Source organism: Melanotaenia boesemani, chromosome 11 (genome assembly GCF_017639745.1).
Source record: "Melanotaenia boesemani isolate fMelBoe1 chromosome 11, fMelBoe1.pri, whole genome shotgun sequence".
Classification (NCBI taxonomy): domain Eukaryota; kingdom Metazoa; phylum Chordata; class Actinopteri; order Atheriniformes; family Melanotaeniidae; genus Melanotaenia; species Melanotaenia boesemani.
The window spans coordinates 36,355,100-36,368,741 of record NC_055692.1 but is presented as its reverse complement, the minus strand read 5'-3'; the positions used below and the strand labels follow the sequence as shown (position 1 = coordinate 36,368,741).

General features: G+C 44.9%; 1 protein-coding gene across 2 annotated transcripts in view; it reads right to left on the bottom strand.

Annotated features, from left to right (window-relative positions):
• Positions 1-12,264, bottom strand: part of ogdha (oxoglutarate dehydrogenase a) — a 54,289-nt gene extending 42,025 nt beyond the window's left edge. For both annotated transcript variants that reach the window (XM_042000372.1, XM_042000371.1), the window contains exons 1-2: positions 12,179-12,264; positions 6,983-7,361 (exon numbers count right to left, since the gene is read on the bottom strand). In XM_042000372.1, coding sequence (XP_041856306.1) covers positions 6,983-7,222 — 240 coding nt within the window. In that variant the 5' untranslated portion in view covers positions 7,223-7,361; positions 12,179-12,264. The remainder of the gene's footprint in view (positions 1-6,982; positions 7,362-12,178) is intronic.
• Between the last annotated feature and the right edge of the window lie 1,378 nt (positions 12,265-13,642).

Genomic DNA, 13,642 nt, shown 5'->3' with positions numbered 1-13,642 from the left:
CTGATCAGCTCTTAATTAAATACTTTTGATTCTCACTTAGTGTGTGATCTTTGATAAATAAATTCCACTATTTGGTCATAATCATGCAGCTCTAGTAGAGGAGCAGCTGAGGGGAATGAACAACGTGCCAACGAGTTGAACATGTTTTTCAGTTGGTTCAACTCCAACCCCTCCACCCCTGGTGGCCCCTCCACTGCTCCTCCAAGGAACAAACCCTCTGCAATTGGCAAGATCGAGCAACCGAGGCAACATGGTCCTTAAAGGTCAGCTGGTTGTCTACCATGACACCAAGATTCCTGGTAGAAGACGTAGGCACAAGTGTGATGGAGTCAAGCTGCACGCTTATCTGTGGCGGTAAGGAAGGATTGACTGGAAAGACAATAAGCTCAGTCTTGGACAGATTTAGCTGAAGGTGGCGATCCTTCATCCATGCGGAGATATCAGCAACATGCTGATATTCACATTGAGACGTTGTGTCTTCAGGTGGGAAAGAAAGGAAAAGCTGAGTGTCATCTGCATAGCAGTGGTAGGAGAAACCATGAGAGCTAATGACTGCACCGAGTGAGGAGGTGTATAGGGAAAAGAGAAGAGGGCCAAGCACCAAGCCCTGAGGCCCCCCTGTTGTCAGCCCATGTGATCTGGACACGCCCCCTCGTCAAGATACTCTGAAGGATCTTCCTGTGAGGTAGGATGTAAACCACGAGAGGACAGATCCTGAGATGCCAAGCTCCGAGAGTGGGGAGAACAGTATATGATGGTTGACCATGTCAAAGGCAGCAGACGGGTCCAGCAGTATAAGGACTGAGGATTGACCAGCGGATCTGGCAACCCGTAGGGAATCAGTAACTGACAGGAGAGCAGTTTCAGTAGAGTGACCTTGCCTATAGCCAGACTGATATGGATCTAACAGGTTGTTGTCTTGGAGGAACTGTGAGACCTGACTGAAGACGGCATGCTCTAGTAATTTAGACATGAATGGAAGCAGTGAGACCGGCCGGTAGTTTTCAACCTGGGCTGGGTTGAGTGTGGGTTTCTTCAGCAGCAGGGTAACCCGAGCTTGCTTGAAGGCAGAGGGAAAGACACCGGATTTAAGAGAGGAGGTGATAATATGGGTTACTGCAGATTTGACTGTAGGTAAAATGCTCTGCAGGATGTCAGAGGGAACAGGATCAAGAGGACAGGTCGTGGGTTTTGAGTTGACAAGAAGTTTAGAGACTTGGTCCTCATTTAGAGAGCGGAAGGAGCAGAGTGTGGCACCAGTAGCTGGTTTGGTAAGGCTGAGTTGGTCAGGCTCAGTGAATTGGTTACTGATGGTAGCAACCTTTTCTGTGAAGTAGGAAGCAAACATTTCTGCAGTCAGCACAGTGGGAGGCTGAGCAGGTGGTGGAGATAGAAGAGAGTTAAACACCATGAATGTGTCGTGTGTTGGGAGCATTGCAGATCTTGTTCTGATAAAAGGTTTTCTTGGCCGCCTTTAGGCTGAATGTGAAAGTTTCAGGTTTTTTCTGGTACTCAGACAAGTCAGTGTTCTTTTGATTTGTGCCACTTTCTTTCTGCAGCCCTGAGTCTCTGTGCTCCCTTAGAACCTCTGTGAGACATGGACTGGGAGGATTTTGTCTGGCTGGTTTTGACACCAGAGGGCAGTTTGTCCAGAGAGGAGGCGAGAGAGGAGCAGAGTGTTTCTGTAGCCTCATTAACAGACAGTAAGGAGAAGTCTGAGTGGGAAGGGAGGGTAGAGTAAACCTCATCAGACAGCTGTGTAGGTCTGAGGGAGCTCAGGTTTCTGAGGTAGGACACCATTTTAGGAGCCGCTTGAGTGACATGATGAAGGAAGGGTGCAGATGGTTAGTGCAGAAGTAGTGCAGGGAGAACCACTTGCAACTGAACGTGGCAAAGACAAGGGAGATGGAAGAACAAGACCCTGCTCTCTCCTGTCTGCATCAGGGGGACGGACGTGGATCTTGTGGACTCATACAAGTACCTGGGTGTAACTCTTGACAATAAACTGGACTGAGACACAGAGGCCATTACAAGAAGGGCACGAGTCGGCTTTACTTCCTGAGGAGGCTCAGGTCGCTTCATGTCTGCAACAAGATGCTGCAGATGTTTTATTCATCTGTTGTGGTGAGCATCCTCTTTGCTGCAGTGTCCTGGGTGCAGACTTCAAGCAAAGGACGGCAACAGACTGGACAAATGGATCCGGAAGGCTAAGTCTGTTGTTGGTTGTAAACTGATCACCATGGAGGAGGTGGTGGAGGAGAGGATGCTGGTAAAGCTGCTGGCAATAATGGACAATCCCTCTCACCCCCTCCACAAAACACTGGACAAACTAAAGAGCAGCTTCAGTAACAGACTCATTCAACCCGCTGCTCTAAGGAACGATGCCGGACATCATTCCTACCTGCTGCAATCAGACTTTACAACTCCTCTACCTGTCAGAGCCACCATTACACTCCTGGTCTAACTATCTGTCACCTTTTGCACACACCCATCACATTGCAGTTATCTTTGCGTACGCTGCACATGCTAAATATCAAATCAAATCAAGTTTTATTTATGGAGCATTTTTCATACACAAGGCAACACAAAGTGCTACTGAATACAAAATTTAAAAGCCTTCACACATCAAAAAATATAACAAAAAGTAAAAAGGCACACTTCGTAATTTTCACACACAATCACACACAAACTCACACACATACAAACCAAGCTTCATGTACACTCGCTCCGCCCACCCATACTCCATCCTGTACATATGAACTCCCAAATATGTGTATATATGGGAAAAATGTACATACTAGCGTGTACATACAATATTATTAGCATATACCGTTGCTACTACCATTACACACTGTTATTTATCTTTTACTTTTATTATCATCATCTCACAACTGCCCTTAAAGTGTATCTATTCTATTTTCCATCCTTTTGAGTTTTTGTGTAATTTTGGGTATGTGTGTACTATACCAGCCTGCTATTACAACTTAATTTCCCTTTGGGGATGAATAAAGTTATCCATCCATCCATCTATCATCCATATTAACTTGGTTTCTGTTTGTAGAAAATCCCAGTTTCTCCAGCCTCAGACTGGATGGAAAGCTTCCTGTTAAAAATACACCGGGGAGACGTCAGGATCCCCTGGAGCTGGCCTACACCAGACCAGAAGGATTAAACATCCCAGCTGAACAGAACAAACTTCCCATTGTCTCTGAACAATGAAAAAGACGCAGCACCAACTTCTCAAGTGATGAGGAATGTCTGGAATGAAGCGTCCGGTTGGCCGTGAGGACTCAGAATCACTCTGATAAAACCTGAACGCTGGGTAGTGCAGCGTCTGGCTAACACGCTCAGCTAATAAGGTCACAGTGATGGTCACATGACCACAGCGACATGTAACATGACACCTGAGTGACCCGAACACACAGGATTTCAGAGAGAACCACATCCACATGATCCAACATGATGATTTCTGGTCCTTATGCTCCATGAACCCACTGAAAACTCTGCTGCTGAAGCTGGAGGTGCAGCAGAAGGAGAAAACGAGAGCAAGCGGCGGTCATCCAGCAGCTCACACGCTGGTCAACCTTTTAAAAGTCGGGACCATTTTCAGTCTGGTTTCCAAAGATTAACCCTGCTCAGCCTAATCCCGACACGGCCGACGTGTCAAGGCGAGGACGGCGGCCTTCGCTCTCACTTCAGCAGGAAAACAGGTCCGTCATGTGACCCGGTCTCTGCGAGCTATTATTAGCTGGCTGTCCTCTACAACTCAGATCACTGAAACAGAATGAGCTTCACTCGGTCGTCCGAGGCGGTTCTGACCAGCAGCAGCTGGGTCAGCTTCGTGTGAGGTTTTATTTACCTAGACTTCAAATGCAGGCTCTGAAACTGAACATTCATCATTCTACTTATTAAGAAAGAAAACAAACTGAGATGATTTGTACTGAAATAAAATCCCAAACGTGAACATTTAACGTTGTTCATATACATGTGAAGACGCTCTGTGCCAAGCCAGAAAGAAGTGAAGCCAAGGATAGTCTACAATAGGAAGAGAGAATCCTTCACTATAAACCTCCATCTCCATGGAAACCAGCAGGACCTTCATGGTTCATGTCAATCAAAGGCGGAGTCACAGGAGAACACGTTAGCAGAGTTTTTAGAGCTGGAATCAAACTTGTCACCACAGACAGCAGCAGTAAGACCTGGTTTCTGGTTCTGGCTGCTAGCTCCAGAGTTTCTGCCCCACCGTGATGAGACGGACGTCTCTGGAACCAGCAGCGTCTCTGCTGTCATGTGACTCCTGGTTTGTGTGGAGAAATGATCAGAAGCTCTAAAGTGGACAGAGCTGTTCTCATGGTTTCTACATTCCCAGATAACTGCATTTGGTTTGGATGCCGATGCTTTGTGGAGTCTTTTAGCTGAGTTTCTCCCTCATGTTGCTATGCTACATGCTAGCACTGCTGCTTCCTGCTGTCTGCTAACATCTCCTGGACCTCATGCACAGGGGGTCTAGTTAAGAAAAGGGTTAAACATGGAAATGGATGTAAACAGGACTCCAGCCAACTTAGGCGTGTTTCTGTTTCTAAATAGCATGAAATCAGAGAAGAGAATGAACATGATTTCTTTCTGGACATGTCAGCCATGTTGGACGGTACATGCTACATGTGGCCATAAACAGAGGGTGTGTCCCAAACCTCGCACTTCTATACTTCGGACACTACATTTAAGTGCTTAGTGCACTGACACAGAAATTACAATAAAAACTCAGTGCACTGAAAGTACCCGGATGCTGCCCTAAACTCGGCCAAAAATCTAGTGCGAAACGATGGACACTACACGCACTAAACGGACGCCATCTTGCTGATGTAGCGGAAGGGGAGGGACGTTCAACCAGTTTTTCAGAGCTGGCCGCTACCGACTCAGCGGTACCGATGCAGGCGGAGGGTATTTTCTACTGTTGTAAGTATGAAGTTATTTGATCATAATTCTAATATAAACTGCAGCATGCTTCTTATCTCTTCTATCCCTGATGACAGTTATGGATCTGATCATTTGTTGGAGGCTGCAGTAGAGTTAGCAACGTAAATGTTAGCAGTTTTATAGCCGATTTCGTGGATGTAGATGGGCTATAAGTGTTAAAAATGATTAATGCTATAGGTTCCGTATGTTTATACATGATTGTTGAACCTCCAGATTAAGCACTGCGGGGTCTCTGGCGTAAACAAAATGGTCCCTGATCTGAAAACTGATTAGGAAACACCGCTGGTTTAGAGAACCGGCCCGTTTCCATGGTAACGCTGACTAAGCCGTAGCTGATTGTACATCACTTTACATAAGAGTCTGCAAAGTACCCATAAAGTATATAATAATGTTTGCTTTTATATAACCTGCCATTCTGTGTTCACCGTAGATCACTGTGGCATCAAACTACCGAGCCATCAGTGGCACTGAGGCATTTACCACCTGCGGGTTAGGACGCTGCTGTACAGAAGAAGAGGCGGCAAGAGAGAAATGTTTTAATAAAAATTTTAAATAAAATGTTTTCTGCATCCCTGTTTTAGCGTCTTCATTACTGCGTTTCATATTTTAAATGATGGTTTCTAGTGTAATCGGTTTCCTGTTGCAGACGTGAACGTATCAGTGTAAACACCAATAAAACAGACGTATAATGTAAAATACTTTAATTCAGTTAAGATATCTTTGCATATTTAAAAGCTGTTTTATTAGTGTTTTAAATTGTACTTATACTAACAGGTATGGGGGAGACATGCAAAGACACATGAACGTGTGCTGATGGTTTCTATTGTTATCTACTGAGATGGGTTCATACAGTGGAGGCCACGGTTCTTTGTTTCACTAATGAGACCTTTTAAAAGGATTTAATAGCATAAAAGTATGATGACATGCAAACACGTATGTTAACGTGATTTTGGATTTTGGAAGAAAAAAGAAGTATATTAACGGAGCGGCGCTGCTAAGCTGGTACGTCACTACCGGTAAGTTCAAAACGTTAGAGCTCAATTTGGATCAGGACTTACCCACGATAGTGTCACTACAGAAGGTAGAGCTTAGTGCGAACTACACACTACCTTCCAGTGCACTCATGTAAGTGCGCGGTTTCAGACACACTCAGAGTGTTAGTAGAGCAGGTCATCATTTCCCTCGCTGCATGTGTGACGCTTCATTTTTCACTTTCATTTTCTCTCCAGGTGGATCATCAGGTGCTGCTCATCTTAGGGCTGCTCAATTATGGGAAAAATGATAATCACGATTATTTTGATTGAAAGTGAGATCTCGATTATTTAACACGATTATAGATAAGAGGTTGGGGGGGGGGGGGGGGGGGGGGGGTGTACTGTGGTAATACAGACTAGTTTCTTTCCACCAGGTCCTCATAGCTATTGTTTGTCTCAGACCAGCAGCTATGTTCTGCCTGGTGTGATCTGGAAAAAAACAGTCTGGAGACATTTCGTTTTCACGTTGAAATCCGCGTCAATAAAACGTAGCGCGACATTTCTATACGGCTCTGGTGCGGCTTTACCACAGGTCCGTAACGGTGGCGAAACATCGGACTGTCACCACGTCTTTCTTCTCTTGGAGTAGGAGCGACTCTGCCTCCCGTGTGTCCAGGTGTCTGCAACTCGTTCTGAATAAAACTAAAGCGGTCGGGGCTGTGGGAGGAGTCTGCAGCAGTGGGAGGAGTCTGCAGCAGTGGGAGGAGTCTGCAGCAAAGTGCTGCACTGACAGCTGCGCTCAATTTGAAAACAGCACAAATCGAAGGAAAAAAAATAATCGGACCATTTCATTTTTATGATCGTTGAAAACCCAGATCGTAATTGCGATTAAAATTCGATTAATTGCCCAGCCCTAGCTCATCTGTTTTTTTAGTTTTTCCTTGTCTTCCTGCAGTCAGCAGTGACCCACGCTGACGGCTCACCTGAGACCCAACCCTGCCCCTCCTGGTAGGACTTCCACTTTTGCTTACCTTGTGAACACTTTTGGGATTCTCCAGCCAGGCGTAGTACATCTCCTCAACGTAATTGGAGCTCGTCCCATTCAGGAACGGCTCCGAAGCCACAGGCGCCGAGTAGCACTTGATTGGCTGAAACGTCCTTGTGGCGCCTGTGGAGATGCCTGTGGTTGGCCGCTGCGGGCCGAGAGTCTGAGCTGCCTGTGAGGCAGTGAGCGGACGCAACCGCGCCGCACAAGTCCTTAAACGGTGCATGAGCAGTCCTTAAAGTTTCACACACACGGTGGTGGTGGTCAGTCCGACAAGCCGGACCTCCTCAGCCTCACAATGACGGCAGGAAATCAAACTCCACCCGGGTTGGTCCCAGGACAGGAAGGGCTGAATCAAACGTCCACTAAAAGAGGGAGAGAGACACTGTGTTAGAGAGAGAAAGCAGAACCAGTGGTTGTTCTCTGTTCTGTTAGCAGACATCATTTGACCCTCTGCAGCCCAGAAACAAACTTTATTCATACAAAACATTAGGAACGACATGATCGGGAACGAAGGGCTTGGTCTGAACGGGAACTGCTCCAAAACTCCCGTCACAGAGTCCACATTACACCGAATTTCCAGGACTTTTTACTGCTTCACAAAACTGTTGATGGTTTTCATCAGATTTAAATTCATCCCGAGAATCTTCCAGAACCCTAACGGCAGCACCACCGAACCAGCTTCAGGTCTCACTGTGTGGCTGTTACTGTAGTTCATTAGCCTGGTCTCTAAATGTAAATATTCCCCAACTTTTTAAAACGAAAAATTTTCATTTCATTGTTTTACTTTTTAGTGAATATGTTTGGGGTCCAATAGAATCATTTTCATTGAAGTTTCCTAATTTCTTCTTCTTTTTTATTGAGTTCTCGGAACAAATGTACATTCGTCTCTGGAAAGGACTTTGTTCTACCTTCAGCCTGCATATAAAGTGCAGAGGAGGAACTTTTTTCTTGGGTCAAAGTACCACTGCCCTGCAAGACTGTCCACCGTGTAACACACAGGAAGAACATCAGGAATCTACACAGAGGAGCAGATCATCTGCAAACCAGAGATCTTGAGTTTTTCCACACGCTGAAGGACGGATCTACAATGCAGCAGCGAACATCCAGCTGCAGGGAAGCTGCAGACCTCTTTATTCTCATGTAAAAATAAGTGTGTCGTGTGTGCTCAGATTTTAGGGTTAAAGTAATCATGTCTCTTTTTCTGTGCTTGCCCTGATTGCTGATTTTAGATCAAATAATTAGTGTGTCAACGTTCACTTCTCCTGAAACATGAAGCATGTTCCCATTTCCCTTTAAAGTAACCTGCCCGTGCCTCTGCCCTGTGATCATTTTCTGTCTTTGGAAAGAGCTGAATTTACAGGAACATCGACTTAACTGCAGGGTTGCCCCGGGGTTTCTGTCCTACCACACTGCTTCCCTTCTTACCGGGTAGATCACCATGGTAACCTACACTAACCTGCTCCAGAGCAGCTTATGTTCTGGATCAGAGACCAATGAGTGTAAAAGCTCCACCTCCTGACCAGTCAGATCTCTTGGAAAATGTCCCGCCCATTCTTACAAGATCACGTCCACGTTGGTGGTGGATGATGAGAGGAGGCTTAGGAGAGTTTTTAGGGACAGGTGAAGAAATGAAGCCTGGTCTCTGAGAGCTTTGAAAACTGTTTCTGTCCTGGTTCTGGACTTGTTCCCGTTTAGCTCCACCAGGGCTGATCTGAGATAAAGAGCTTGATAATAATGCTCACACATGGCAGAACTGCAGAACCAGGAATTTATGGAACCTCGACGACTGGCGTCGTCATGGTTTGGAAACACAAACACTCACACGGGGCGGAGCCTTTAACACCTGGATGAAAACTATGAAGCACTGGGAGCGCAGATCTCCACCAAGACATTTAAACTCTTATTTTCTTAGCCAATGATTGTGGGAATTATTTTCTGAGTTAGAACCTCTAATGGCAAAATTATCCCCGTCTCCCATAGTAAAAAAAAAAAAGTACCAAAAGAAATCGTGGATGCAGGCAGTGATTTGGCTTTTTACCTGAATATCTAACTAAACTCCGTCTGTAATTTATTTAGCTATTAGGCAGACAAACAGACGTGGCCCTGGTGGAGGTAATAAGTAAAAAGGAAAGTGAGGAAGCTCCGCCCCAAATGTTAGTGCTGTCATAAAGAGAAACTGAGTGATTAGAGTGATGTCTGTTTATATTGTCCAATTAATTATTAATATTTTTTACTAATTTAAAGCATAAACAGGCAGTTTTCTACCAGCACTACTTCCTGGTTGTTGCTATGGCAACAGTGTTGCTTCTGTCCTGGATGATGCATTTATATTCTTTACATTTCCTCAAAAAGGAGGGTCTGTCCCTCCATGGTGACGTAGCTGCTCTGCAGGGTTTCTCCACATCTGTGATTGGTCAGATGCTGCAAACTCCGCCCCTTTTATGTGCGCGTGCTCTAATGAAGAAGGAAAGCCCTGGGTTGAATTACTGAGTTTATAACCAGCTTCGTAGTACCGCTGATCCAGATCCCGAATGTCTGGGTAGGTCAACCCAGGTAATGGAGAGATATCCAGGAACGTTAATCAGCCGCATCCTGCCGATACGCCGTACAGGCCTCAGGTCTGAAATCCAGGCGCTGACGTCAGAGACAGACGAGAGAAGCAGCAGGAAAAGCCTGTGTTGCTACGAACAAGTTCATTACAGCATCCAAGTTCCAATTCCTCCACTAACGCATCACAGATTAACCATTAAAACTCAATACTGGAGCTTTTAATCCCAGTATAAACCAGTGTGTAGCAGCTTATAATCCCAGTATAAACCAGTCTGTAGCAGCGTTTAATCCCAGTATAAACCAGTGTGTAGCAGCTTTTAATCCCAGTATAAACCAGTCTGTAGCAGCGTTTAATCCCAGTATAAACCAGTGTGTAGCAGCTTTTAATCCCAGTATAAACCAGTCTGTAACAGCTTTTAATCCCAGTATAAGCCAGTGTGTAGCAGCTTTTAATCCCAGTATAAACCAGTCTGTAGCAGCTTTTAATCCCAGTATAAACCAGTGTGTAACAGCTTTTAATCCCAGTATAAACCAGTCTGTAACAGCTTTTAATCCCAGTATAAGCCAGTGTGTAGCAGCTTTTAATCCCAGTATAAACCAGTCTGTAGCAGCTTTTAATCCCAGTATAAACCAGCGTGTAGCAGCTTTTAATCCCAGTATAAACCAGTCTGTAACAGCTTTTAATCCCAGTATAAACCAGTCTGTAACAGCTTTTAATCCCAGTATAAACCAGTCTGTAACAGCGTTTAATCCCAGTATAAACCAGCGTGTAGCAGCTTTTAATCCCAGTATAAACCAGCGTGTAGCAGCTTTTAATCCCAGTATAAGCCAGTGTGTAGCAGCTTTTAATCCCAGTATAAACCAGCGTGTAGCAGCTTTTAATCCCAGTATAAACCAGCGTGTAGCAGCTTTTAATCCCAGTATAAACCAGCGTGTAACAGCTTTTAATCCCAGTATAAGCCAGTGTGTAGCAGCTGCTTTGTGGCGCCACCGTGCATCAGAAACATCTTCTTGGCTTTATTCCAGCCATAGAGGAGCATTATTTTTCTTCTTTTCACACACACATAGAACTTTCTGCTCACTGGTTGATCTTTGGCTGCTCCTGATTGGACGTTACCGTCAATCTAAGCTCTCTGATTGGTGGAAAGTCTGACAGGAAGTGGCTTCATCATGGTTGGATTGTAAACTTCCTGGACGGGATAGAAATGCCTGGAAAACTTCCATAGATCACCTAAAGGGTAGCTATCCATCACAGTTTACCCCACAGAGCTACACACTACCGCTCCTGAGACACTATAAGCGATGGTACTTGGAACTGTCAGTGATCTAGCAGAGTTTTAAGGGTTAATAAAGTTTATTCAAATAGCCTGACACAGAGGACGGCAGTGTTTTCATTTGAAATATAATAATGAAATGAAAGACACACAGGATCCTAGAAAAGCATATCTTGTTAACTCTGTGTATAAACAAACTCACTGTAAACATTAAAAAGTCACATAATAACCAGCTGAGACCATCTGGAGACTAAACTCTCCATGTTTATGGTCTAACTTGACAGGTGCATTGAAGAGGTCACAGAACAAGGTGAAGGAACATAATGTACCTCCTTATTCGTTTCTGCTGCTGCAGTAAACTTGTAGGAGCTGTGTGGCTTGTCATTAATATAATTAATTATATAATATGTAAATGATAACAGTTGTTTAAGCTGATTTTGTAGCCTGATCTGTCCCGACACGTGTGTGTGTGTGTAGAAACAGCCAGCATTAGTTCGGAAGACCCTTCCCAACAGCTCTGCACCGGACTCCAGAAATTTGACCCGGTTCAACCCGGTGCGTTAGGCCGAGGGACCTCCTCCCCGTGTCGGTGTGTCCCCTTAGCCGGAATTTCTGTCTGTGTTTTGACCTTGTTGGGGCTCCACTCCCTGCCTGCTGCCTCCATTCTCCTTTCCTCAGCCCCGCCAGGACCCGCCCAACACCTGCCCACCGGGCGTCCTGATTGGCTACCTGGAAAATGTCCCGCCCGGAAATAATACTCCAAACTTCGTCATTGGTCAAAATTACTGCCTCTCACTTTGTCCTTTCACGAGTCATGAGTTCCCAAAAATGAACACTTGTTTTCCCAAAACATTGTACAATGAGTCCATATGAGACATTTAAATAATGAAACCAGACTCAAGAAGTGAGGGTCTCGTTCTTCCGTATTAACCGGCAACATAATTAGATCGAGAGCTAAGGCTTCAGGTTATGTAATTAGCCGGCTAGCTTCACTGTTTTGCTTGTAATAGCACGTTTGACTGGTTGTTAAACTGATTCTAACAGCATTCAGTTTCCTGGATGTTTGGCAGCTAATTTAGTTGTTAATGTCAACATTTACATTTGAAGAGTAGAAACAGGTACAGCTGCGTTTTAGAAAGTGACCTCGCTCACATTAACGTCAGTTTGAACGGGCTGTTAGCTCGCACGCGGCTAGCATAGCATGCTAGCAGGTTTTGTGTTGGTCACATTCCTTAGGACGAATTTGCAAATTTGTCTGAACTCAAGCTAGAATCCGTTTCAGTGACAGGGCACGTCAGACCGCCAGCTTGCGCATAATCGAGCATCATACAGGTCTTACAAATCCGATCACTGACCTCCAGAAGTGTCTCAACGGATCCACACTCGGCTGTATCCCGGATGCCCTTCGCCTCTCCCGGTAGATGACGACGCTCAGGGCGCGGAACATAGAACCGAGGCGAGAACTGACGTCATGACGTATAGGGCGGAGTTTCGTTTATTTAGTTTAGTCTAAAGCGTGATGTTTTTAAAATATTTGACATAAACACTGCTTTGTTTCAAAATTTCGTATACTTAAAAAAATATAATATTTCTTAAAATTGTTAAATTAAAAAGATTAAATGTGCTCATTAAAAAGGTTGTACAAAAAATAAACTAATTACTAATACTAAAAATGTTATGGACACGTAGAGTACTCATATATGAGTTTGAAAATAAAAATCAAAGTGAAAATTCATACCAAGGGTAAAAGTTAAATTAATATTTTATCTACATAAAGTGTAATGAATCTATTCAGTATACATTTCATTCCGAATCTCCTGATCCAGTCCTCATGTTTTCATCTCTGGCATTGTTGTAATATTTAAAGTGGTTTTGATCAATTATTTTTCAGCTTCTGAAAGTCCTTCAAGTTTTTCTTTGGACATTTTATAATTTTCCCTGATTTTCAGTCTAGTCCTTCTACCTGACCTGACCAGTTTCAGAATAATTGTTCACTTGGTCTCCTCCCTGAATAGCCACATTACCGTGGTGGAGGAGTTTGCATGTCCTGAAGATCCTAGGAGCTATTATGTTGGGGGCTTTATACCCCTGGTAGGGTCACCCATGACAAACAAGTCTCTAGGGGAAGGACCAGACAAAGCCTCAGGATTGGGTCTCTGCTCTTTGCGGATGATGTGGTTCTGTTGGCTTCATCGGGCCGTGATCTTCAGCTCTCTCATATATCACGTATCTCGTGGTCTTGTTCACGAGTGAGGGAAGGATGGAGCGGGAGATGGACGGGCATCGGTGCAGCGTCTGCAGTGATGTGGACTCTGCATCGGTCTGTCGTGGTGAAGAAGGAGCTGAGCCAAAAGGCAAAGCTCTCTATTTACCGGTTGATCTATGTTCCTACCAGATGAGGTGGCTCGGGCATCTAGTTAGGATGCCTCCTGGACGCCTCCCTGGTGAGGTGTTCCGGGCACGTCCCACTGGAAAGAGGGAAAGAGGGAAGACCCAGGACACGCTGGATGGACTACATCTCTAGGCTGGCCTGGGAACGCCTCGGGATCCCTCCGGATGAGCTGGTGAATGTGGCCAGGGGAGGGAAGTCTGGGTTTCCCTGCTTAGGCAGCTCCCTCCGCGACCCGACTCCGGATAAGAGGCAGAAAATGGATGGACGGATGGATGTTCACTTAACTCTGACCTATGAATCCTTCAAGCAAAAATAGGCTCGTAACTCAAGGGATGAACCAGTGTTGTGTCCACAAATTACAGACATGCTGAAACCATTCAAGGGGGACTGGGACCAAAAGGCTTTTTAAAACCATATTTCCCATAAA